This window comes from Prionailurus viverrinus, chromosome D4 (genome assembly GCF_022837055.1).
Source record: "Prionailurus viverrinus isolate Anna chromosome D4, UM_Priviv_1.0, whole genome shotgun sequence".
Taxonomy (NCBI): Eukaryota; Metazoa; Chordata; class Mammalia; order Carnivora; family Felidae; genus Prionailurus; species Prionailurus viverrinus.
The window spans coordinates 69019937-69047579 of record NC_062573.1 but is presented as its reverse complement, the minus strand read 5'-3'; the positions used below and the strand labels follow the sequence as shown (position 1 = coordinate 69047579).

At 34.0% G+C, this 27643-nt stretch overlaps 1 protein-coding gene across 6 annotated transcripts in view; it reads left to right on the top strand.

The window, feature by feature from the left end:
- Positions 1-27438, top strand: part of VPS13A (vacuolar protein sorting 13 homolog A) — a 266768-nt gene extending 239330 nt beyond the window's left edge. For 3 of the 6 annotated variants that reach the window (XM_047829766.1, XM_047829772.1, XM_047829769.1), the window contains 5 exons: positions 3699-3813; positions 20396-20481; positions 23274-23397; positions 25866-25940; positions 26035-27438. In XM_047829766.1, the coding sequence (XP_047685722.1) occupies positions 3699-3813; positions 20396-20481; positions 23274-23397; positions 25866-25940; positions 26035-26085 (451 nt within the window). In that variant the 3' untranslated portion in view covers positions 26086-27438. Of the gene's footprint in view, positions 1-3698; positions 3814-4010; positions 7353-20395; positions 20482-23273; positions 23398-25865; positions 25941-26034 lie in introns of those variants that run through there. The other 3 variants (XR_007146267.1, XM_047829767.1, XM_047829768.1) reach the window with 3 other exon arrangements.
- The last annotated feature ends 205 nt before the right edge of the window (positions 27439-27643 follow it).

The window sequence follows — 27643 nt, the reverse complement described above, 5'->3', positions numbered from 1 at the left end:
AGCTCTTGTCCAATATCAGTTGACTATAAATTTGAGTTTATTTTTAGACTCTCAGTTCTGTCCCATTGATCTGTATGTATATCTTTAATGCAGTAACACACTGCATTGCTGTAGCTGTGAAGTAAGCTTTGAAATCAGTAAGTATGAGTCTTCTGACTTTGTTCTTCTTTTTCAAGATTATTTAGATATTCGGAGTCACTTCAGTTAGCATATGGTTAATTTCTGCAAAAAAGGATAGCTGGAATTTTGAATAGTGATTGTGTTGAATCAAGATCAGTTTGGAGATTATTGCCATCTTAACAGTATTAAGCCTCCCCAATCTATGAAAATGGATGTCTTTCCATTAATTTCAGTCTTTAATTTTTTTTTCAATGATGTTTTGTAGTTTTCAATATCTGTGTCTTTTTGTAAATTCATTCATAAGTATTACATTCTTTTTGATGCTGTTATGTTTTAATTTCATTTTTGGATTGTATTGCTAGTATATAGAAATACTAGTTTTTGTATATTGAGCTTTTATTCTGCAACCTTATGAAACTTGTTTGTTAGCCCTAATAGTTGGATTCTTTTTTTTTTAAGTTTATTTATTTATTTTGAGAGAGAGTGGGAGCAGAGAAGTGGGGGGGGGGGGAGAGAGAGAGAGAGAGATAGAGAGAGAGAATGAGAATGAATGAATGAATGAATGAATGAATGAATATCCCAGGCAGGCTCTGCATTGTCAACACAGAGCCCTATGCAGGGCTAGAACTCACAAACCATGAGATCACTGTCTGAGCTGAAGTCAGACATTTAACCCACTGAGCCACCCAGGCACCCCTAATAGTTGGATTATTTATGGTTTCGTATATATAATATCATGCCATGTAGAAATAAAAGTAGTATGGGGCGCCTGGGTGGCTCATGGAGCCTGCTTCAGATTCTGTATCGCCCTGTCTCTCTACCCCTCACCCCCCCCCAAAATATTTTTTTTTAAATAAATAAAAGTAAAAGTAGTTTTAGTTTTTCCTTCCAATCTGAATGCCATTGTTTCTTCTTCTTGCTTAATTACCTTGGCTAAAACTCTAGTACAGTGTTGAATTACCAAGACCAGTCATGCCTGTCTTACTCCTGATTTTAGAGAGAAGCTTTTGGTCTTTCACCATTAACTATGATATGAGCCATGGCTTTTTTTGTAGATATTCTTTATCAGGTTGAAGAAGTTCCTTTCTATTTTGAGTTTGAGTGCCTTTATCATGAAAGGATGTTGGGTTTTGTCAAATGCTTTTCTAATATAATTAAATTGACATTGTTTCTTTTTCCTTTGTTTTATTAATATAGTGTATTACATTAATTGATTTTCATACGTTGAACCAACATTGCATAGCTGGGATAAATCCCACTTGGTCATGATGTATAATCCTTTTTATGAGCTGCTAGATTTAGTTTGCTAAAATTTTATTTGAGTTTTTTTGCGTATGTATTTACAAGGGACATTGGCCTGTAGTTTTTTCGTCATGTCTTTGCCTGGTTTTGTTATTAGGGTAGTACTGTCTTCCTAGAATAATTAGGAAGTATTCCCTTCTCTTCATTTTTTGAGATGAGTTTGTGGAAGAATTACATTAATTTTTCTTCAAACATTTGATAAAATTCACCAGTGAGGCCATTTGGATTTGACCTTTATTTCTGGTAAATTTTTTGACTACTCATTCAGTCTCTTTAAGTCTTAATCATATTGTCTGTTCTTTCCAGTCATTTTAAGTTCCCTCTCTTTTTTCCTTTGTCTGATGGTTTGTCATTTTTGTTGACTTTACCAAAGAACCAATTTTTGGTTTTATTGACTCCCTCCATTGTTTTTCTATTGTATTTTTCTTTCCTCTAATTTTTTTTCTGCCCTAATTTTTCTTATTTCCCTCCAAATTCTGCTAGCTTTGGGCTTAGTTTGCTCTTCTTTTTCTAGTTTCTCAAGGTGTAAAGTTAGATGATTGATTTGGGATCTTTCTTCTTTTTAAGTGTTGGGCACTCACAGTATAAATTACTTTCTGAGCAGTGTCTTCACTACATCCCATAAGTTTTGGTTTGTTGTGTTTTTGTTTTCAATTGTCTCAAAGTAATTACTTTCCTTTGTTACTTTTCTTGGACCTTTAACTATTTAGGCTTCTGCTGTTTAATTTCCACAAATTTGTGAATTTCTCAAATTTCCTTCTCTCATAGATTTCTAATTTTATTCTGTGTGGCCAGAAAAAAACATACTTTACATGTTTTAGTATAACTTTTATATTTACTGAGATGTGTTTTATGGCCTAAAACATGGTCTGTCCCAGAAAGTATTCTGTGTGTGCTTGAGAAGAATATGTAGTTTGCTATTGTTGAATTAAGTGTTCTCTGTATAGATGCCTGTTAGGTCTAGTTAGATTATAGTGTTATTCATATCTTCTATTCCCTTGTTGATCTTTTGTCTATATGATACTCACTACTGAAAGTAGGATACAAAAATAACTATAATTGTAGATTTTTTCCTCTTTTTAGTTCTGCCAGTTTTTGCTTCATGTATTTGAGAACTCTCTTGTTAAGTACTTATATGTTTAAAATTTTTACATCTTCTTGATGTATTAACCCTTTTCTTCTAAAATGTTCTTTGTATCTGAGAATTTTTTGTTTAAAGTTTAATTATTTTCTGATCTTAATATGGTTATTCCACCTCTCTTTTAGTTACTGTTTACATGGTATATCTTTTTCCATCCTTTTATTTTCAACTTATTTGTGTCTGTGATTCTAAAGTGAATCTTTTTTGGACAGTATTTAGTTGGATCAACTTTTTTTTATCCATTCTGCCAATCTGCTTTTTAACTGATGAATTTACCCCATGGTATGTGTTTTATATATATGGGTACGTTATGTAGTAAGTTCTTAATATTTATTGAATCTCTGAATATTTGTTGAATGAGTGAACAAACAAATGGACCATTCTCATGTAGGTCCATACAGTCAAAAATGTTAAATTATTACAGTACCAGATTTAGCAAAGTATGTATTTCAAGCAATGCATATCAGCCCAAGTAGGAATATGTTAGGGTATTTGAACATTAAACAACATACATGTAATTTGACTTATAGCAATAATAGATTGAAGGAGATTAACCAAAGGTCACAGCAATGACCAGACAGGAATTTCTTAATTAAAATTCATTGCCCATTCAAAATTTTCCAAAACAATAACAAGAACTATATGCTAACTAAGAGTGGAAATGAACTTCCTTGGCTTGGCAAAAGGTGCCTTTAAAAAAGAAAATTATTGTTAATATTGGTTCCTCATGGAAAACTCAGTAGAAGCTTTCCCTTTAAAGCTAAGAATGAGACAAGGTTGCCTACAGTCCCCTCTTATATTTAGCATTGTATTGGAGGAACCAAACGGTATTGTATGAAAAGAAAAAGAAGTTAAAAGCCTTAAAGCAGAGAAAAAAAGAAAAAAGCAGTACTCATCATTTGCTGATTCTCTGATTATTGTGTACAAAGAAAGTCCAAGACAATCTGTAAACAAACTTCAAGTCTATATTTTTCTAGAGAACTTACATTTATTGGTGTCATAAAGACAAATTTTAAAATAGAGGAGTGATGTGAGAGTCTTATCCAAAAGAACATTCTTTTCAGTAGTTGCATTTTAAATTGTACATTAAGAGTATTTGAATAGTTTTTATACTCAAGCTATATGTTCTCTGTAGAGCTACAGAGAGTTCTGATGAAGTGGAGAGCCTGCGACCCCCTCGATTCTTTAATGAGGATGGAGTTATCAGACCTTACAGGTTGAGGGATGGGACTGGCAACCAAATGTTACAGGTGGGTGAAGAAGTATCTTACACACTAAGATTAATTTAGTCAAGTTTGCTTTATTACAAGTATCTATATAATGATTCCAATATATTAGGTTATTTGGGCTTTAGATGTTTTGCTTAATTCTGTTTAGAAGTTTTTTATGTTTACTTAGGTTTTAATGTACGTTTATTTACTATAAGATTTTTTTTTCTTTTTTACAGGCATCAAAAAGTTTGATATGAAAACAGTTAATGCATGACTTTGCAAGTGAAAGCCAGCAGTAGATTTTAGTCTTAAAATTTACAAACTACGTACAGCTGTTTCAGTATTTTGAATACAAAGAAAAGCTTTCATATTGGTAACTTTTTGTATAGGATTTTAGTGAATCTGATCTCGTTATAGGGTATTCTTAGTTCTGTACTGGATTTGCTAGATTTGTTGCAAACCATCATGCCTTTTGTACCCTCATAATTGGTGGTACTTACTTAACCAGTTAGACCATTTCTGTGTAGGGGACTCCCTCTGCATATCAAGCCACTGGTAGCTTTAATACAATTCTCCTGTCCACTTGGGCACGGATAAGGGAAAAATCACTTCTGCTATTGTGAATTCTTGAGTTTCTTAGGCTTTTCTTTGGAAAATATTCAAGTGGCCATGACCTTCTTCCTGCCTTATGCTTGTGTAGTCTATTTAAAACCTGTGGAATCTGATAAGCAGTTCACACGAAAGCCAACATCTTTTAGAAAGGAAAATTGGCTTTTGAAACAGTAGACCATTTGAAGGTAGAATATTTTACCAGTTTAGATACTTTTCTTACTTTGAAAATTGTCCTTTTTAAAATTTGGATTATGGTGTAGGTAGCATACATAATAGGTTATACCGATTTCAAGTTATTTCATCTGTGGTTTAGATGTGGAGTACTAAAGTAAATCACTTGTTTGAAAACAAACCAGGAGTCGTTATGTTAAGTAGACTTGAAAATATTCGTAGTAATAATAACCTGTAGGGATATGGTGCTTCCTTTATAGCCTTGATATTTTAAATATTTTCATGTTGAAAATGACCATGGTAAATATTTAAAACTTCAGTATTTTACCCACTACATGTAGAGAATATCATTTTGAATAAAAGGTGCTTCCATCTAATATAGTAAAACATGACCATTGAGTTAATGTGTATTATTTAATAAAGTGATACTGTATTTAAAATGTTTTTAAAGCCTCAAAATAATTGCATATGGGGTAGAACTGGCAATCTAGTGAGAGGTTGTGCTCTAAAAGGCATTTCGTACAATCTCTGCAATGACAGTGTATCATTCTTTGGAAGATGCAAATGGTGCAGAAGTCACCTACGGTGAATACATTTGAAAAATATACTTCTATTCAGTTGCTGCCTTCCCTTGTTAGGGAAGTAACGTGTACCTTACATTAGTAACTTATGTTAATAACATAGTACTAACATATTATTGGAGTGCCTAGTCATCACCTATTGAAAAACTAAAAATATTTCTTGAGAAATTTTTAATAAATTTAGTAAGAAGGAAGTGTGAGTAGTGAGGAGAATTTAGAAATACATCCTCATTATCAGGGAATAGATTATAACAAAAGGAGAGAGACATGAGATACCAAAAATTTCTCACAGCTGATAACTTGATTTTAGTGACAAGTAAATGTATTTTATACATTCATTAATTGTTAACTGAAGCTTTAAATTTTGGGGTTTAAAGGTCAGGACTCTTGACTGTGTGTTTTTAAAGGTGTGTATTATTTTTAGTAGGCCAGTCTTAGTATTAATTGCTAAAAGAGCTATTTAAAGGACTAAAACCTCACGATCCTTGTCAGCCATTTTACTTGTTTTTCAGCAAGAGCATAAATACAGTAGTAGCTGGAACACCTGTAGGAATTCACCAGAGGCCTTAGGATGTTTTTGGTTAGCATTATCTCTCACAGGTGTAAGAAGCAGGTTGTTGGTTTGGTGGTAATGGTGCTTTTTTAATCACAAGTCTGTTATTAGCAAACTGTTTAAAATCCATGAATGGCAGTATATAGAAAAAAAGTAGATGACATAGAAACAGGATTTAAAATCTCATCTGCCAAGATTTCATCTAAGTGACTTGACAGTGGTGCCCTTCGAAAATGTTTAATATTTGAAATGTTCCTCATTTTTCTTTTTCTAATTCTCCAAAAAAAGGTACTCTGGTGTTCACTAAATTATATGGATCAAAATATCATTAAATATAAAATAATACTCTGTATGCCTTTGCATCTAGAAGGAAGTGCCATATTACAGTGCTTCCTGGTAGTCAGTTCAAGTTACCTGCTAGAGAAATAGGATAACAATTCTAATATATTCACGAAATACCTTACTGGTATTACCGAATTATTTTACCCATTGAGTGTACCAACCAGTGGAACTTATTAGTCTTAGGTCTCTTAAGTTATGGAATATATCCATAATTACTGCCCTACTCATCTGAAAAGTCTGCTTCAAAATCATTCTGACTCGAACATTTCACAATTTTACATGTTTGCAAGCATTTTGCCATGCCTGACTAACCTTTGTGCTTCTTTTTTTCCTTTACCATGCTTACAGAAAATTCAGGTCTACAGGGAGTGGATCATGACTCACAGTAGCAGTAGTGATGATGATGATGATGATGATGATGATGATGAGTCAGATCTGAAATGTTAAATTCATGTGTTCTTTGTCATTTTATTTGGAATGTTTCATTAACATGTTTTGTATGACTGCTACCCTAATGCCTATATATCCATTTGTAAGGAGTGAAAGTACTTTTTTCCTTTGAAAATGTGTTTTTACACATTTTCAGAAAGCAAAGTAATTGCATTATTAAGCACAGAAAAATGTATTTTACATCCAAAGTGGGGCATATTATATTTTCTACCATTTGCTTGTATATGTTTTGTGGCTTTATAAAACGCAGAGTTTGTCTTTACGATTTAAAGGTAGACTTAAATATTTCTTTAATGTTCACTAGTTTTCTTTTAAATTATCTGCTTATTAGCAAAATGCCATTTCTAATATTCTCTGTAAATTTTCTGGGCTATAATTCCATTGTGTAAAAGAAAAATAATAGGAACACCAAGTCAATATTTTATATTTAGCATTTGAAAAGTATTTTTGTCAAATTTCTTTTAATAATAATAAACTTATGTAACTTCAACATGAATGTGTTGTTCTATTCCAAAATCATATAGGTTGTACCACTCTCATAAGGAACATTCATGATTTGTCATGGATGGTTAGGTGGTGACATAATGTGTAGTCTTAGAATGAAAAATAATGTTCTTTGGTTCACTTTTTATTTCATTATATGTATATTTTTGTGAAACAAGGAACAAAGTTGGTTTTATAGCCATTATATTTACTTGTTAACCTAAATATCCATATGCTATATCCCTATTATAAAATATTACAGATTAATTCAGGATATTGGAAGAATTTTTATAGTATTTTTATAGTATTTTTTTTTTAATTTTCAACTTGAACGATTTTGTCCCATTTTTAAAAAAAATTTTTTTTCAAGAGAGAAAGCGAGCACGCCTACTTGTGAACAAGTGGGAAGGGGTGGAGAGAGGTAGAAGATCTCAAGCGGGCTCCTCACTGACAGCAGAGAGCCTGATGTGGAGCTCAAACTCCCAAACTGAGATCGTGGCCTGAATTAGATGCTTAACTGACTGAGCCACCCAGGCACCCCTATCTTGTCCTAATTCACTATTCAGTTAGATGTACAAAAGAAATTGTCTAAAGGTGAATGACTAGTAGTAATATATTTTTTTTTAGTTTTTATTTCAATTCCAGTTCATTAACATACAGTATAGTATTAGTTTCAGGTGTACAATATAGTGATTCACCAGTTCTTTATACTACCCAGTGCTTATCAGGACAAGTGTACTCCTTAATCCCCATCACCTATTTCACCCATCCCCCCACCTACCACCCCTCTGGTAAACCATCAGTTTGTTCTCTATAGTTAAGAGTCTGTTTCTCGGTTTGCTTGTCTCTCTCTTCTAATTCTTTTTTAGTTAAATGGTAATCCCTATGACTGCTGTGTTTTTGGATCAACAGAGAAACGTTTACCTTGACTTATGTTAATCAGTTTATATTGAGCTTCTATTAATTGGATTGTAGTAAATAATTGCTTAATCAACTTTTTCAACATTTCTGAATCTCTTCTGATTCTTAAGTTTACCAAGATTTTCTATAAATCATTGTTCTATTTCTTAGAAAATGACTAGTTTAATTATTTAGTATTGAGCTTACAAAAAAAGAAGCTAAAAAATGATAAGGTCTTTTGAAATTTCTACCTGCCTAGCATTCATTTAAATTAAATAGAAATCAAGGTTGTATATACTAGGACTAAGAAATATGTGAGTGCCAAATAATTTAATTATTGTTTTCACCAAAATAGTATTCTTCTCTTTTTGGATGAGTAAATACATGAGAACAGTGACCATTAAAATAGTCATGACTTGTATCAGAGACGGTGTAAATCCGTCTTATCGCCATTGGTCTCTCACCCCTGGCCAAAATCAAACAAAACCTACTCCTTCTACAAGGAGCTAGAAAGAGCACAACCTATTATTATGTATTGCGTATGTCTTAGGAAAGGCCTGGAAATGTCTTCATTGACTTTTTACACTTCAGCGAGGCACAGGGCCTTTCTAAATGGGAAAACTACTGAACTTCTTGATTACAAGGCATTTACTGACTTTCCTGTGGTTGGTCTGTGACACTTAATGCTATGGTATAGGTTTCATAAAGATTCGTAAGAATTTATCGGGAAAAGTTCTGGATATTTCAGCATTGCCTTGCCATTTTAATGAAAAGAAAATTGTAGACAGGGTTACATTTATTTAAGATCCCTTAAACAGTGCAATGATTTAAAACCATATTCTAGTAACTAATAAGCTGTCATGCAGTTCATGTAGTCTTAAGGATTTAGCATTCTTAAATTTTTAATACTTAGAAGTGAAATATGTTCTTAACAGAATAACTGCCCTTGTTCTTTCTGTTTTCATGCCCAGGGAAAAATCTTTTCAGGCTGCTTTGACCACCAATACTATTTTTCCAGTAAAAAAAAGTTGCTTTTTATTACAGAAAAATTCAAGATTGAAGATTCCTCTGTTACTTTACACCAATGTGCTCATGTTGGAAATATAGGACATGAACAAAAATATCTTCTTACTCCTCACCAAATATATAGAAAATAAGTTCAACTTTGGCACTTTTATGAGATGCTTATTAGAGGCTTTATAATTAATTAGAATTTTAAAATGGAAGTATTTTATAATGAGAAAGTGTAGAAAGCTACATCTGAAAGATTAAGTCGTACCACACCTTTCCATATCCTTTATTTATATTCTAAATTTCTATATGATCACTGCTTATGTATAGAAAAAGGAAAGGAGGGGTTCTTCTATCATCTCTAAGGGAGTCATCACTCATTCTCTCTTTGCCTTTGTATTTACTTGACACTTGAGTAACATTGAAAACTGGCAGGAAGAAAAACTCATAAAAATCCTGAAATTGTGGACATCTTTACCGTGGATAAATTTATAAGAGCAGCCTATAAGTGAAGTAAGATGAATTGGATATAACAAATGTAAATCCAGAATAATATTGCTGTCAATATTCCTTATAAAAAAATAAATTTCACTTTGTTTCCATATTTAAAATAATCTGGATTTTATAAATTTTACATTTCGAAATTGTTCAAAACATATCAGTGTTAAGTGTTGATTTTAAAGTGATGCTATTAAAATTTGCAAATAGAGCCATTGTAATTTGTGACTAGGACATCAATATTCAACATGAAATACATGATACTGTATTTACATCCCAAGGTCATATATCCTGAAGAACAATAGCTGCTGTAGTAGTTGGTCTGATTTAACCCCTGTGGTGAAATTTTGCATCATACTATCCTATAGTAATGGGAGGAGGACCAGAGACAAACAGAAGTGTTACTGAGTACTTTTCTACTACCCCTTCAAGCCTTTGGTTTTGTTTTTGTAGATTTCCTTGCAAATGTATAATTTATTATTAATTTATAATGGTCAAAAAACATTAAAGGTCTTATGGGGTCTAAATAAGATACATAAATTATTCATTTATAGCAAGTAATTGTAATGGGTATGTAAAAAGAATGTCAATTTTAATTTATCCCTGCACCTTTGAGATAAATGGAGATTAAAAATGTTTAGGTTGTTAACTTAATCTTTAATTTCAGTGGATGAATGTTTGAATTCATGAAGTGCAGTGAGTATAAACAGTACTATGTAAAACATTATCGAAAGTACTGAATCCAAGAAGAATAAAACACATGATTTCAAATTGGTCTCTATTAGGGAGCTAGTTAGAATAATTTAAAATTTTCACATGTAGCAGTTTGTGGTTGGTTAGTTTTAATGCAGTAGACCATTTTCATGTCCATTATCTCAGTGTGATGAATTTATTTAGTAATTATTGAGCAATAGTGTACCTCTAAAATGAGCTTTAAATTAAATGTCTAATAACTTTGTAAAGTTGGTTTTTAATATAGCCTTTTTATTACATATGTATATTCTAAGCAATGAAATGGTAACAAAGATATGTGCTAAATTGCATTATGCCATTTTCTGAATCTTAGAGATGCTTAAATATTTGTTCAAAATAGTATAGTCAGTATCAGTGTTTTTGAAAAACAAAGGATAGTTAGAGACTTAGCTAAACACGTAATTCTTGATTGGGTATGCTGTGTTTTTCTAAATTATCATTTAGATTATCATTTAGAGTAGAAAATGCTTAACTATACGTCTACAAAGATTTTTCTGAATGTAGAACTTGGGATTTCTATGAATTAAAAAATTGATAGACCCATACTTCCATGGAAAAAGCTAAATTCCTCTTGTGAATCAGCTAGCTAACATTGATAAGAAAATTTTCAAAAATTAGATTTTTTTTTTTACTTTGCAACTGTAGTACATGCTCAGTGAAGAAAAGTCAAACTACAGAAATAAAAATTATCCTATCTCCCCACCATTTATGATATATTTCCTTTTTAAATTTTTTATTAACGTGATTGTGATCCAAATACATAAATTTCTGTTATGTTATAAATTTTTATAAGCAGAATTATTAACTTCTAAAAATTAAAGTGATCTATCCATGGAATAATCCCCAATGTGGGAAACTGGTCTTTATTTCTAGAATACATAAAAGCCAGCAGAACCTTTTCTCAATTTTTATAATTTTTTGTAGTTATAGAAGTTTTATTTTCTTTTTAACTGAACATGTTTGTACCTTTTTACAAAGTTTCCATCCCTTAAATAAACATCCTCTTAAAATGAGTGTGTGTGATCCTTATGTCCTTCACGTGTAGGAATGTTGTCAGCTGGGTTATTCCACAAGGGTAGCATACTCTTAGGCTTTTCAGATATTTTAAACCTTTATCTGTGTTGTCTTTGAATCTCTTACATCTCTTACCTTAATATCATAGTTGCGATTATGTGAGTTGTTGTAGAAGGGAGGCTGTTTTTGTTTGTTGTATATTTCTTTTCTTTCAGAAATTACAGATGTTTATAATTAGCCTCAAACACTGCCCTAATAGCAATTGGAAGATAACTGCCTTCAGCCGACGTGGTCTTTCCCTTTACCTCTGGAGGAGAATTACAACTGATCTGGAAGAAAGGGCTTACCATAGGCAGTCAGATCACCAGAGTAGTGCTGAACACTCTTCCTGGCTTCATCTGAAATTTTGAGTAAGTGGACAAGAACCAGGAGACAGATGCTTATTGGATTTTACTCTTGAGTTTGTAACTCTTCCCCTCCAGAAGCCAGTTTCTGAATGGGATGAGACAACTGAAGAGAGCCAAATCCTGTTATCTAGGCAAGTTAGAGCTCTTAGCACCTCAACTAAAGCAGATCCTATGAGAAAGGAGATTAACCTAGATACATTCTGATACATCATTTATCAATTTAGCGGAGGTCTCTTAGAGAATCTTTGATACATCATTTTAGAAGGCCTGTTCTTTCCAACATTTAGTAGTAAGTCCCACTGACTTTATTTTGCACCAGAAGAGTAATTCACTCCACTTAGAACCTTCCAGTATTACATAACAATACCTTTTGAATAAGACTTTGAAATTATATCTTTTTCTGGAGGTAATGATTCTACTTGAGTTTTTTCTTTGTATCAATTATAAAATGATTTTTTTGATTCTTTTTTAATTCAGTAACCTGAATGAGACCAATTCAATTTCTAAATCTTTTAGGCAAGGATAAATACTATTAAAATAGAAAATTTAGTACATTTAACTTTAAAATAAATCCTTAAATGTTCAGGTAGGTTCACCTGGAGTCTCTCTTCTTCCCAAAGATGTGCAAATAGAGCTTCAACTTTGCAGTAGTTATTAGCTTAGAAGCTATTTAGCCTTTGTTTTAGCTATAGGTGCTAAATTGTAACCTGGAACTCAGTACATGACCTCTGTACTTCTGTGTTAGAGCTCTACCTCATATGACTTCCCCTGGTTACTGTGGACAGCACCCAGAGTCTCAGCATGAGTTGAGCTTAGGAAAGCTCATTTGAGACTTTTTTTAGTGTGTGCTCTAACAGTAGTGTTCTTAGAAAACATTGGTATAAGTTATGAAAAATCTATTTTTTATTGGCCAAATGTCCTATGAAAGAAAGGTGTTCTCTTTCCAAATGAAGCAATTCATTTTCATGCAGAATTAAATTGGAGGCCACTTTGATTCATCCAAAAACAAACTTTCATGTCATCTATGGAAGGAAGCACCGTGTACTTTTTCTATCAGTCTTTAGTTACAAATTCAAATGAAATGGATGTCCCAGTTACTTTTGATGATGACTCTAATGAATTTTAATGTCAAATTTTCTGTGAAAAATTACCACTGTGAAGAACCCTATAGGAAGCAGTGTGGAGAAAAATGTACAGTAGGCATTTTGTGGCACTTCCAGTCTGAGGTAGTTGTTTCAGTTAAAGATCTCATGAAGCTCCAGTGGTGGAATATATAAGTATAGGAGGCTGCATGTTTCTTGTAAAGTTAACTTGTATAGAATTGGCAGGCTATTTCAAATTTTAAAATTGCCAAAAAAGTGAATGTATAATTATATACGTGTAATTGAATTTTTGCTAGATGATCTGGTAGTATAGGTTATATGAATACCAAGAAGAAACAGTGTCATGTATTCATACAAGTATTTTGTTAAATTCTTACTAGTTTTGTATTGGACACTCTTCTAGATCTTAAGATTACAGGTCTGAAGAGAGTAGTCAACATTGCCGTTCATCTTTTCTGAGATTATAACCGTAGTGAACTTTATTCTAGTTATTGGGGACAAAACAAAAGCTATGTTAGAGGCCAACCCTGTCCTGTCAGATCTTCACAGTCTCATTCCTATTGGCTGTTGAGCTGCTTACTAAATGCAAGGCTCTAAGAAACTGTAGGAATCAAAAGAGACAAGATATACCCAACCATCCAAGAAGATAATGATTCCTAGGTATTATATGACACTGCAGCATTGTAAGAGATACGGCACAGCTTGTAGGATATCTGAATCCAGATTACAGTGAGCTGTTAAAATGGCAGCTCACTGTATCTGCTGGACTATATGTAGTTCTTTGGGCTAACCCATTTTGACAATAAAAATTATCTGAGCTGTAGCAGTATCTTGTGGCTCAGGGCCTGGATTCTAGAACCAAGTAAACCTGAATTCAGCTCCAGCTTTTCCTTTCACTAGCTTTATAATCTTCTAGTCTGCTTGCCTGGCCGCAATTTCCAAACTATAAAATGGAGATAATTCTACTACTTAACAATTGGTGTTAACAGTACCTTGGTGTTGGTAACATAGTACCAAGATAATAGTAACCTTGGTGGCGTTGATAGGATTTAAACAAGTAAGGTAATGTATGTGATTGTTAGTACAGTGTATAGTAAGAACTCCTTGTATTTTCATTATTCCAGGTGAATACCAGTTGATGCTAGTTTTTGGTCATCATTATATAAATTTTATGTTCTACATTTGTCTCCTTTTTATCAGGATAAAAGCATTAATAAATCTTACCTTTTTTCTTCCTTTCAACATTAATAGAATACTGTAATTAAAATATCACAACCATTTCCACACACTAATTGATGAACAATAAAAACAATCCTCAGTAATTTGGACTGCTCTGAATTACATACTATTTTGAAAGAAATGTTAAAATGTTTAAAATAAGTTGTTCTTAAGTATGTATAGCATGATGGGTCAATAAATGATGCTCAGCAGAGGTTCTGCTGGAACTGTGTTTAGAGAGACTTGTAACTATCCACTTAAATTATTTTTGGCCCTTCTTCTCGAAGGGCCAATTTAATGGTCTTTTATTATCAATGCACATAATTATGTCATGAGCATAATTCTGTCCTTTCTCCAGTCTTTGAGTTGAACCAGTTGATGATCGTTCATATCTCTTAAGGTAGTTGTAGTTTACTTGATTTGATTTTTAAGTTGGCGGGGTTATACTCAACTTTCCTTCCTGGTCTAAACTGTTAGCAGAATTTACCCTTTTGATTAACAATCAGAATAGCTCATTAGCTTGGGAGGAGACAGAGGTATGGGAGATTCAGAAAGACCTGATTCCTTACCAGATTTGATGACTGTCACTGAGATTTGAAGGTTTTTTTTTTTTGTTTTGTTTTTTTTTTTTTTCACATCAACTTGCCTCACAGAATAGGCCAAATAACACTCCTTCACTGTTGGTTACATTTATTGTGTTAGGTATATGAAATTATTGAGCTTTGAGGTAATGAATTTCCACTACATTTTATCATGAAGCATGGTTGAATGCCTTGTGTTTCCTGGCTAGGGCCCTGAAATCTCTCATGTTTGAAGTGAATTAGTAAAACAGTTTTTATCTCTAACCTTTAATCCAATAACTCTAGGAAAGTTATGCTTCTTGATCACATTTTTCTCTAAAGATACGATTGTTTTGAACAAGTTGTCTATTTCTTAAATAATTGAGAAATGATAGCCTTTACTATTTCAATTTACGATTACCTACCTACATTTTGTTGTTTTTAAAAACAAGCTTAATTTTTTAGTATAATCTGTTAATAGGCCTTTCCTCTTTCCCCATCATCTGCTGACTATTCAAATTAGCCAGTGTATAAAGCTGTTTATTTGTTGTCCAGTAGATTGTCTTGTCTGATAGCATTCTTACTCTTTATTTATCATCTAGATGAATTTCATTTTCCTCTCATCCTTCATGTTTCTGTCTTTTAAAAAAAAAACAACAAAAACCATTTATACTTCCATGAGACTGTGTGGTCTTCCAAAAGAGCCAGGTACTGATCAGATTTGGGGGTTTTTTGATTTGTTTTGTTTTGTTTTGTTTTGCTGAACTGTGTGTTCTTATCCTTTATCCAATTTCCTGAAGTAAATCTCCCATGAATATTAGCACTTTAGATTGTTTGGGATTTAAAGCCTTCCATGTTTGTGATTTATTCCCCATATCTGTGTTTTCATATTTTGCTTTGTTCTTTTCAGAAATATTTTTGTTATAGAACTTTGCTGATTCATAGCATTTGGACGACTTGAACGTGTTAGCAGTATAATTTTCAGCATCTCTTCTTTTTCTAAAGTATTGGAATTACCTGATATGAAATGTGGATGTTAGTAGAGGGCCCCTATCTTTTTTTTTTTTTTTAACATTTATTTATTTTTGAGACAGAGAGAGACAGAGCATGAACGGGGGAGGGGCAGAGAGAGAGGGAGACACAGAATCGGAAACAGGCTCCAGGCTCTGAGCCATCAGCCCAGAGCCTGACTCGGGGCTCGAACTCACGGACCGCAAGATTGTGACCTGGCTGAAGTCGGACGCTTAACCGACTGCACCACCCAGTCGTGGTGCCCCACCCAGGTGCCCCACCCAGGTGCCCCGAGGGCCCCTATCTTATAGGTTCCTACCATCAGTGTATTTCTAGGTTTGCAGTCACTTTGGATTTATTTGTATCTAATAAACTAAGGTCTACATCCTCTTCTAATGCAAAAAGAACCCTTTTACCAGTAACCATACATTTTAATTATCTATAAATTTTGACAGTTATATGTAACAGTTCCTTTGTGTTCTCAAATGATGATGTGTATTTTAATGAATAAGGCAAAATTTGTTTTTTTTTATTTTACACCGCATGTTAAATGAGGCTAACATGTCTAACATACTGGCTAATGTACTTGATACTTCAGCCTAATTATTGGATTTCAGCCAAATTTTTGTCTTTATGCAAAGGCTCTATATAGTGATTCCTAACCCTAGTTTTGTAGTTCTTCATTTATTTTAAAGGGTATCACAAATTATTTCAGCAGAAACATTGATACGTAATATCTGTTTGGGAAAGAGGAAGACAGGATATTAACACTGAACTATTTGAACCCTACTAACCTAAAAAAAAAAAAAATCAGCCTGCCTGCACTGCTTTAGCAGCCTGCTTCAGCAACATCCAGCATCAGGGATATTGAAGACACTTTTGAGGTACCATGGGAAATGTGTGACTGGCACCATAAGAGGAAACATCATGGTATAGTGAAAAGCACTGGAACTAGAAGGGAAGAAACCACTTTTCTGAGCCCACTTTTGCAACTGACAGTATGACCCCAAGCAAGTCACTTAACTGTAATCTTAGCTAATCACATATGAGGTTGCTTTGAAGAGTAGGTGGGTAAGACACTTATCTGATTCTCCATTATTTCATGTGTATATAAGTTCGTGTTTGGATGAACAGTAACTTTGCTTTAGGTTGAAAAAATTTTTTTTTCTGAAATGATTTATGATGATGCTATGAAAAGTAAAAGTCTAAATATATAGAAAACTTATAAAGTGAAATAATTAGGAAATTGTAACCAAAGGCATGATGTTTGTAGATTTTATGGCATGATGGAAGATGATGGTTGATAAGCCATCATATTCTTTCACTCCATGCTTCTATGGGACTGGTTTCCCTATTCTTCTGTCTTCACCTGTTTGTAATGAGTTTTGCTATATAAGGACTTATCTTTGATATTTATTCAAATATGTCCATTCTGATAACAGCACAGTTCAGTGTATGTTGAAAATAGGCAGCTATATGACAATCGTGTCCATTTGTCTTTCAAGTGTTGCATCTAAGGTTTTTGGTGAGCTCCAGAAAACATAGCATGAGTGACTTTTGGGGGGGATTTCTAGCTTTTACTTCCACCAGATGCTACTGTGACGTTTGACATTGGTTTAATTGCTTATATGCACAGGTTACATTTTATTTAAGTTGGGTGTGAAAAGTGGAAAGTATTGCGAAGCAGGCTCATCTACAATGCCCAAATTTAAAACATTAAAATAGAAGCTAGGTACCTAGAGGTAAACCATAGCTTTTAAGCTGTTTGAAGGTTGTGGTCTATTTTTTTTTTTTCAACGTTTATTTATTTTTGGGACAGAGAGAGACAGAGCATGAACGGGGGAGGGGCAAAGAGAGAGGGAGACACAGAATGGGAAACAGGCTCCAGGCTCTGAGCCATCAGCCCAGAGCCTGACGCGGGGCTCGAACTCCCGGACTGCGAGATCATGACCTGGCTGAAGTCGGACGCTTAACCGACTGCGCCACCCAGGCGCCCCGAAGGTTGTGGTCTATTAATGAGGCATATAGACTCTTGACTTACAGTAGTGGTGATATTCTTGAGATCAGCATGTGTACTCTTGATTTTTAACCTTTTTTTTTTTAAGGTTTATTTTGAGAGAGAGTGAGCAAGGGAGGGCCAGAGAGAGAGAGAATGAGAAAATCATAAGCAGGCTCCGCACTGCAAGCACAAAGCCCAGTGTGGGGCTTAAACTCAGGAACCTTGAGATCATGAGCTAAGCCGAAATCCAGAGTCAGACACTTAACTAACTCAGCCACCCAGGTGCCCCTGAATTCTTGATATTTAAACTTGGTTATACAGAACAAAAGAAAACAATACCTTTAAGCTAATTTCTTTTCAAATACAAAAAATAACTGAAAAGTGTATAAAATTAAAAATCATAGTTTCACTTCTGCCCCCACTATTAACCTTTTCAAGCCCAGAGATAAGTGCTATTACAGTGTAGTGTGTTATCACCAACCCTTCCAGATATGTCTTGTGAATATATAAATAAGTGTACATGTATGTTTTTATTATCCCCGTTCATTCCCAGCAATGTAATTGCTCTTCATTTAATATATGTTGCACATCTTTCTATATCATTATGCACATCTGCATTTTTCTTTCATGACCACATAATGTCACATTGTATGGCTATACTGTAATTTATTTAAACCGTTCCCTGTATGATTTTAACTTAGTATTACTGTGAAGATTCTATAATGTATATCTTGGCATAGTTTTGCATAAGATAAATCCTAGCAGTCAAATTCCTCACTTAAAGGGTATTTTTAATTGATTGGCATTTTCTTGATTTTGAGTTGTTGAACATATTCTCATATGTTTATTGGTCAGGTCTGTTGCACTTAACACATTTTCCTATTGGTTTACTCAGTTTTCTTCTGTTGAATTGTTCATATTCCTAGAATTCTCTGTTATGAAATTAGCTCCATATCTCTGGATTGACAGATATTTTCCCAGTTTATTCTGTAATCTTTATGTTATTTTTCTTTGTTCTGTTTGTTTACTGTTTTGCCACCCAGTAATGCTTAATTTCCGAGTACTTAACAATTTTTTATATTGTTTTATAGACTTTGTGTTTTATATTTAAGGTTGTCTGACTTTAAGGTTATTAAAATGTTACTTTTTCTTGTACTTATATAGTTTCATTTTGTATGCCTAAATCCATGAGCCCCCTGGAATTGATTTGGTATGGAGAGAAATGGGGACCCAGCTTTAGCTAGCATGTTACCTGAAACACCATTTAATAAACATGCTTCTCCCAGTAATTTAAAATGCTATCTGGATTTTATGTATCCCTGTTTTTGGATATGTAGTATTTTATAACGTCCCAGTGTACATTTTGGTCAGTTTCTGGAATCTGTATTCTTTCTGTTGACCCATCTGTGTATTACTGCCAGTGAGCACTTAACCGTTTCACCAATTGTGCTCATGTCTGCTAGCTTAGTTCTCACTCAGCTTTTACAATTTGTTGGGTATCAACACTTTTTCTCCTAGAGAAATTTTAGTATAATTTTGTCAAATCACTTCCTTTTCTCTCCCCAGAAGAAACTAATACACCCTATCCAGGGGTCATATTGTTTTGGCAGGGTGGTAAAAATTGGGGTTGGGGAAGGGAATAACATCACTATTGTAATGAATTTTTCTGTCTAGAATACGACATGGATTTCCATTTTCACGTTTTCTGTTATTCCCCTCAATAGTGATATAGCTTTTATGACATAAATTTTGCATGTTATTTGTTAAGTTTATGCATAAATATTTATTTTTTATTATCCTGATAAACAGAATTTTTTTCCTACATTTTTCTATTTGATACTGTGTTTATAAAACAAAGTTACTGGGTTTATATACTTGGGTTTTCCAGACAATACTGTCATCTGCAAAAAATTTCTGTTCTTCCTATGCAATTTGATACTTTTTAATATTTTATATTTTCTTAGAATATGACCTAAGATTATTTTGAAGTCACTTGTTAGCTTTTAATTTTAAGTTTTAGACATAGCCTAATGGAACACAATTTTCTGAAATCTTTTTATCTCTTTTGGATTTCTTCAAGAAATCTGACATTTTGGCTGAATTCTTAACATACCTCTTTTTGAGGGATCTTAGTCACAGTTACACTGTTTGCCCTTAAAAAGTAATAAAAAAATGAAGTAAGTAAAAAAAAAAAAAAAAAAAAGTAGGCTAGCCCACAATATATTTTAAGTAGCCAAAGTAACTCTGTCCTCAGAGTAAATGATATTTAGAACAGAATTAAAAATGATGTGTATTTCATTTATATAATTATTTTTATATTTTCTGGGACAAAGAATTGTTGACAATGTCATGGATAGACAGTGTTTCCACAGTCTTGAAAATAAAGGTTGTTGTATATGCTAATTAGGTCCCACAGTTCATGTTTGTCCAGAGACACTCTGCTCCTCATTTGTGAATGAGTTACGAGACTGGGAAAGAAAAGCATGTTTGTAAGGCAGATAGGAAAATTCCAGGGAAGATGCAAGATGGGGCCAATACTAATTTATGTGATACATATGTTTACAATGTGTTAGCATTTACATGTGTTTTTGTACACAGGTGATCAAATACTAGTATGTTTTTTAAGAAAAAATGAATGTGATAGTTTAATAGTAACCATAACAGGTTCAATTTAAACTCTGTAAGGTCATGACATTATCTTCCAAAAATCCAGCATTAAACATTGATATAGCTGCAATTGAGTCATCTTGCATAAATCAGTACAAATAGGTGCTTTTAAAAAAGGAAGCAGCAATAGTTTTCTGAATATTCAATTATATGATGTATTTACTGTATAAATATGTTAATAATTTGCCCCCATTGAGAAATGGCTTTTAGAGGATCACAATGCATTCATTACTTGCATTAGAATAGAAATACTAATGAAATTCTCACTCTCTCTCACCTTTTTTTTAGGTCATGGAAAATGGAAGATTTGCAAAATATAAGTATTTTACCCATGTCATGATCAACAAAACAGATATGTTAATGATAACTAAAAGGTAACTTTGTTGAATGTAATTTGGTAAGAGGTTAACTGAGAGCCACTCATGAAGGGAAGCAGTTGACGTTCACCATTTTTGGCACACAGTCACCCCGATTCCTGCTAACTCTGGTCCTCTTGCTCTACAAGCCTCATCAGAAAACCTTACATAAATTTATATTCACCTTTGTGCATGAGTGCAGATAAGTCATAGCCATGCACAAATGTAAATTTTTTAGTATTTTTTCAACCAATTTGAATAATATAGAAATTCCCATAAAACTGTCCTCACAGTACCATTTCTTCCCGCTCTGAAAAAAGTGCACAGTTTCAGATTACTCCAGAAGTCTTCTAGTGATATCTCTCCATTAGCATACATAGAGATTCAGTCACATAAGTAAATACATCACTGGAGACAGGTGATTTCTTTCGTGGATACTCCCAGCTCCAACCAGATCCTCAAGTAGACCTGTAGATAGAGGTACATGCAAAATTACTCAGCAGCATAGCTTCAGAGGGGCTAGTTTTTGCAGGAGTTACTGTTAAACTGCGGGAAAGAGTCAGCTGCTGCAGTATTAAGACGGGGGTTTTGGATGGATGGCACAGAGTGAAATGTGACTGAGGGGGAGAAGTTATGGCTAACTGAAAGAAATTGTCAATAAACCTCTGGTTTCGTTCACTATTGAGAAGGGTGAAGTTGTATTAGCACCTGTTAGTTCAAATTCACTGTTGAACTTAGCAGTCATTTCTAACGTTTTTCATACTAACCACTTCCGAGTCTAGAATTTACAACACTAAATTAATTTTCTTATTTAAAAGTAACACAAAGTAGAAAATCCACGTGGTATTAGAAGGTATACTTGTAAAAGTTAATCTTCGTTCCATCCTAGGTACCAGTCCCTCTTTTCCCGGTCCTTCAGGCCACCATTTTTACCTGTTTCCTCCTTGAAGTATTCTCTGCCTATACAAGCATACATGCATATGTATCTTAACATAAATGGGAATCTGTTACACATACCATTCTGTACTTTCATTTTTTGCTTAAGATCTATGTCTTGAAGATTATTCCATATCAACATATGGAGATCTTTCTTAACTTGTAAAGGACTACTTTAGCATTTATAGGTATGTACTAAATTTTACATCTAAGTCAGTAAACTTTTATAATTGGGGGGCAATGCTTCAAGCATTCTTGTTCTAGCGATTTTCAGTCATCTTTTTATTAACCCTCTCCCCCACTGACGAAGCAAACTGTATGACTCATCAGAGTTAAACAAGAGTCCATTTACAGATTAGTTTGCAAGATTTAAAAAACTTTTCAACATAATGGATCTCTTTAAAGGAAGTCATATAAACCCTGATAAAGTAAGGGAAGTTAGTTGCAGTTGAGTGAAAGGTAATACTCGTACCTAGGATTTCCTTTATTTCCACGTTTCATATTTGAGAATTAAAGTGTCTTTGAGGGGCGCCTGGGTGGCTCAGTGGGTTATGTGTCCAACTCTTGATATCACCTTAAGTCATGATCTCACAGTTGAAGGATCAAGCCTGGTGTTGGGTTTGGCGCTGAGAGTGGAGCCTCCCTGGGATCCACCATCTCCTCCTCTCTCGGTCCCTCCCCTGCTCTCACTCAGTCTCAATAAATAAATAAATAAATAAATAAACAAACAAACAAACAAATAAATACATACATACATACATACATACATACACTAACTAACTAACTAACTAACTAAACTAACTAAACTAACTAAACTAACTAAACTAACTTACTTACTTACTTACTTACTTACTTACTTACTTACTTACTTAAAAAAAGAAGAACAGGTCTTTGAGTCAGGAAAGGGAGTACCAGGAACCTACTACGAGATGAGCCTGTCTTTGACTTTTCACGTGGTTGAGGACCTAGGAGAGGACCAGTCAGTTTTTTCCACCAGTACCTGTCATCCAGGATTGGTGAGAAAGGGGAGCAGAGACAGAAGATTGAAGTGATAGATGTAAATCCTGATTAGTTGTCCCAACTGGGAGCCAGCTCTTTTCCTTATTGCAGTCCCTTGACTTTAAGTATGTATTACTTAAAAAAATAATCTGCTTGCACCTAGAGTTGATGTTTCAACCAGAAAGAATTGGGGAAGAAAAGCCTTTGAATGAAGGATTAAATAGAATTATAGACAATGCATTTTCATTTCTTGATTTCCCCCCCCCCCTCAAAAATGGGAAAACAAGAATTAATTTTAAAAACGTCTTTCTGAGGTAGGTTGGTAAGCCTATTGCATGGAGCTTTGGTAATAAAAACATTTATTCTAAAGCATTAGTTACACAAAAGCTCTCCAAAATATTGGTTAATAATAGTCTCTGTAAGTTTATTTTGTATAAAGCGTCTTACATATTTGAATTTAGAAGTACGTCATTTTTTCTAACTTAGGTATTATGTGCTACCAATTTCCCACAAAACATTGCTTTAGCTACCTCCCACAAATTTTATGTTGTGTTATATTTTAGTTCTCATTCAGTTCAAGACATTTTCTAATTTCTTCTGAGATTGTTTGACTCATGGATTATTGAGAAGTATGCTAATTTCTAAGCATTTAGAAATAATTGTTTCTGTTACTGGTTTCTAGTTTAATTTCATTATGATCTGAGGACATACTTTGTATGATTTCAGTTCTTTTAAATTCCTTAAGGTTATTTATGACTCATAATACAGTCTCTGTTTGCATTATGTGCACTTGCAATGAATGTATATCTTGCTATTATTATATTACTGGATATAAGTGCCTTTATGTCTACAGTAGGTTCTTTTTTTCCCCCCAGCGGTGTCTTGTTTGTAACAAAAGGAACATTTGGACAGCTTACATGTGAGTGGCAGTATAGTTTTGATGAGTTTACTAAAGAGCCCTTCATTGTTCATGGGAGAAGATTACGCATTGAAGCAAAGGTATGTTGAATAGATTTTTTTTTGAAAACTTGGAACTGAAGATAATAAATTGAAATGGTCCTCCTTTGTAATTTTCCCTTCTCTTTTATAGACATTGCTTTGTCTTACTATGGTTTTCCTTGACACCTTCTGTCTTATGCATGTTTAAAGAAAAGAAAGCTAGGCCAAGAAAAAATGTGATACTTTATGTGCTAATACATGGACAACAGTGTTCCTGAGATTTCATTTTCTATTCAGTAACAGAACCCCGCTTTCTCACTGCTGTCCAAGACACTCAAATGAGAAATCCATTTGTATACGTCAGAATCTCCAGCAGTTCCATACAAAATGTTTTTCCCTGAAAATCTTACAAAAAGATACTTAAAAAGTTCTCTGTCTCTCTAATAGACCATTGTTGGTGGTTCTTTTTCTTTTTATAGATATTATCTTCCCAATTCAGTTATAATCTTGAAGGCAGATACCATTTCTCACTCTGCATTGATTACTAGCACAGTGCCTGGTACTTGGATGTAGATAAAATGAATTGCTTGTCTTTTGGCAAATCAGCAGAGACTCATTATACATTGTAAGTTGTAAAGATTGCACTACATATTATATGTGATACAAAGAAATACAAGGTATTTGGCTTCATGGTATTTGACCAGATACCTATGTGTAGGGGGCACTTCGGCATTGGCTGTGCGCGTAGGAAATATTGTAAGTGACACAACCAAAGTAAGTTTTGTTCTTTGTTATTTTTGTTGCATTTTGACTTTGAGGAATTTAATTGGCTCCTGTAACTGAAAGTCTTAGGTCTTTATCTGCTAGTTTAGATATGCTCCAATGGTGTCATTAGCGGTTATTCTCTCTCCCTTCCTCTCCTCCATTCTCTCCTTCTTCACCACCCCTGCTTCTAGGTCCTACTTTCTTCAGTGTTGGCTTCATTGTCAAGCCGGCCAGCAGAAGTTCCAGGTTTATATCCTACTAGCTCAGCAGAATGAAAGCATCTCACTGGGTCTCACTGGGCCACCTTTGGTCACATGCCTATTCCTGAACTAATCTCTTTGGTCAGAGAGCGGGTGTGAGCCAGTTGGCCAGGTGAGGGTCATGGGATCACCATGATGCTACCAAGAAGGAAGGGTCAACTCTATCTGAAGTATTTGGAGTGAGAGAAGGTGAGAAGTAGTTACCCAAAGACTCACAAAAAGTTGTTGCTGGAAGAAAGGGCAGTAGACACAGGCAGGCAAAAACAACAGATGTTTTCTTGGCTAGTCTGTAGAACAGAACTGCCCCTAGGCCTTGTATTTAACCATTGAAAACCATTTCTCTAGTCTTCCCACTCGTTCCAAAGACACGAACAGCTCAAGAGTAGACCGGCTACTTGTTCTTGAGGATCTTAGACCAACTTACACATTGAGAATTTCTCTGATTCACTCAGAAAATGAAAGGCCCTGTGGCCTTATTATACAAAGTAATGGATAGTGGCTATTACCTTCTGCTCTAGCCTGTACTGCTTTCCTGGCTTTTTTCATACCTTTTTCTCTCTCCAAAAATAACCTTCTTCTTACCTTCTTGGTTTCTTTTCCTTCTACTTTTCCTTGAAATCTTTTATCAGTGTATATCCTTTTTTTTTTTAAGTAAAAGAATCTGATTTCTTCTGCAGTCTGTATTTACATGGATGTTTGAACTACTTAGAGAAATTGCTCAACCTGTGAGACCCCCACATTTCTTCTTCTGTAGCTCTGCCTATAGTTAATGGAAGTAAACTGCCCTCCTCCTGAATAATCCTTTTATTTCTGTTTGACTCTCTCATGCTTACCATCCACTATTATTAGCTCTCCCCACAAACATTGAACAGAGTGCCTAAAGAATGTTAAAAGTAGAGGCCATCAGAAAAAAAAAAAGAAAAAGCAGAGGACATTAAGCTTAAGCTACATTCTTATTGCATATGACCAATTTAAAATGTCAGAAGTTACATACATAACACACACCCCATACAACACATACGTGTGTATGTATGTACACACATATAGATAATTTTTTTTTAGCTGAGCTCATCATGATTTCATGGCCATATATCAAGAACTATCTGAGAAACTTTTTGGGCGGGGGGGGAGGAGGAACACTGCTCCCAGACTTATCTCCTCATCCTTTGAGTAAACAAATGGGGGGGGGAGAGCTAAATTCTAACATATCCATTGTCATTAAGCTTAAGTTACAGAACTTTAGCAATTCAAATCTCAAAGCTTTGTAACTTAAGCTTAGCGATAATGGATATGTTAGAATTTAGCCCTTCCCCCCCTCCTCCCTGCCCCATTTGTGTTTGATTCTTCTTGGATTCTTCATTCTTGGCTTTTTTATGTTTGTTTTTTTAGGTACATAATTTGTGTAAGGTGGACACTTTAAGCACAGATTTATAAAACTGTGGCACTTTAAAATCATATTTCTGCAACTGGATTTTCATTTTAATGAAGTTATTCTGTTTATAGGAACGAGTGAAGTCTGTATTTCATGCCAAAGAGTTTGGAAAAATAATTAACTTCAAGACCCCAGAAGATGCTAGGGTAAAAGCCAACTTCTAGATTTACATTGATTACATTTTGAGTTTCATTGCGAGTTCTTGAAATAAGCAAATGTTGGTTTATTTCCCCACAACAGTGGATCCTCACGAAACTAGAAGAAGCAAGAGAACCTTCCCCGAGATTCTGATGGAGAATACTGCCTGAAGAGAGACAACGAGAAATCATTAGAGTTTCTACCTTGTACCTTTCAAAACCAGTCTGGGAAGTACAGTACAGAAGTAATTTCAAGTAAATAAAAAAAAAAAAAATCAGTTACAATCAGGTAAAACAATCAGGTGGTTAAAATATTTCAACTCATTGGAGATCCATTTGGTCTTCTAACTTGAATCATGCATATGGTTAAAATTCTAATTACTTTACAAAAGAAACATTTATTTGATGAACCTTAAATACTTGCTCCAAGTAATTCTCTGCAGTGTAGAGAAATTGCCCATATTTCACCCCACGTGGAGGTAAATTTAATGTTTCTAGTTCACATTTTAAACTTCTGTCATGAAGTTTATAACTTCTATCTTCAGACTCCCTGAATCAGTGATGGGTAAATGATCAAATCAAACATTGCCTCGGTATCAAAAATTTTAGTGGTGGTTTCTTTAGAAACATGAAGTTCTTTTTACAGATAAATATTTTGGTATTATTTTCCTTATTTTTTTATAAAGGATAGGTTTGAATTATACTTCCATAGCATGACTATGAAAAACATTTTTTAATATACTATAATACAGATTGAGTAATACCCCTTCAAGCTTGAAGCCTTAGAAATACTTTCTCAAGCCAACTTCATGGGATCTACTCGGTTTACCCAAGTCACGTTTTTAACATTGCTGACTTTACAGGAAAATCCCTGAAGCCTTAAAATAACAACTCTCCATTCATTGGAAATATGAAATAAAATTCCCACCATCTTAGATGTGAGTTATGCTTCAGAACAGACAGCCCTTCTTGTAAGTAAATATATGTACCCTAAAGTGTTAATTACCTGTTCTGTTGGCAAAAGATTGGGAATTTCTGCTGTGCTTTCTGTACAGTTATTGAAATGAGAATCACTCTTTTAAAAGCTCATCAGAAAAAAAATCATGGACTGCACATTAATAAAAATAAGGTCATGGGGGGGGGGTTCTTGGTTTTTGTCCAAGATCTTGTAAATTAATATAATATGAATGTACTTTTTCAAGTGAAAGGGGTTGAATACATGACTGCGAACCATGAAGAGAACAATGCAGTGTCTTATTTCGTTACTGAATAATACAGAGTATTTGATGCATGTCGTATGTGCCATGAAATGAATATAAACTGTTTCTGGGATTGGAGACTCTGGATAGTAATAATTGTGAAATTCTCCTCAGGGTCCTCAAACCCTTGCTTTGTTGTAAAAGCTAAAATAAACAGCATGCCAGACTGTAATTGTATTTCTTCCTGACCCTATCCTGCTACTAAATACTTTGATTTTCCTCTGATTATAAAAACACATTGTTTATTATCAGTAGTCTCCCAGTATGTTTTTTTCTTTGCTGAATATAAATTGAATCAAAAGATGACAGATTTCATATCCCATGGTAGAGTGTGCTCGCTCCCTTGATGACTTTTCTTCAAAGTAACATACACATTGTCTCTGTTGCCAAGCTCCTCCACTTTTACGTTAGAATTAAGCCTAAGAGTAGTGGCCAGAAAACTTTGATCAGATT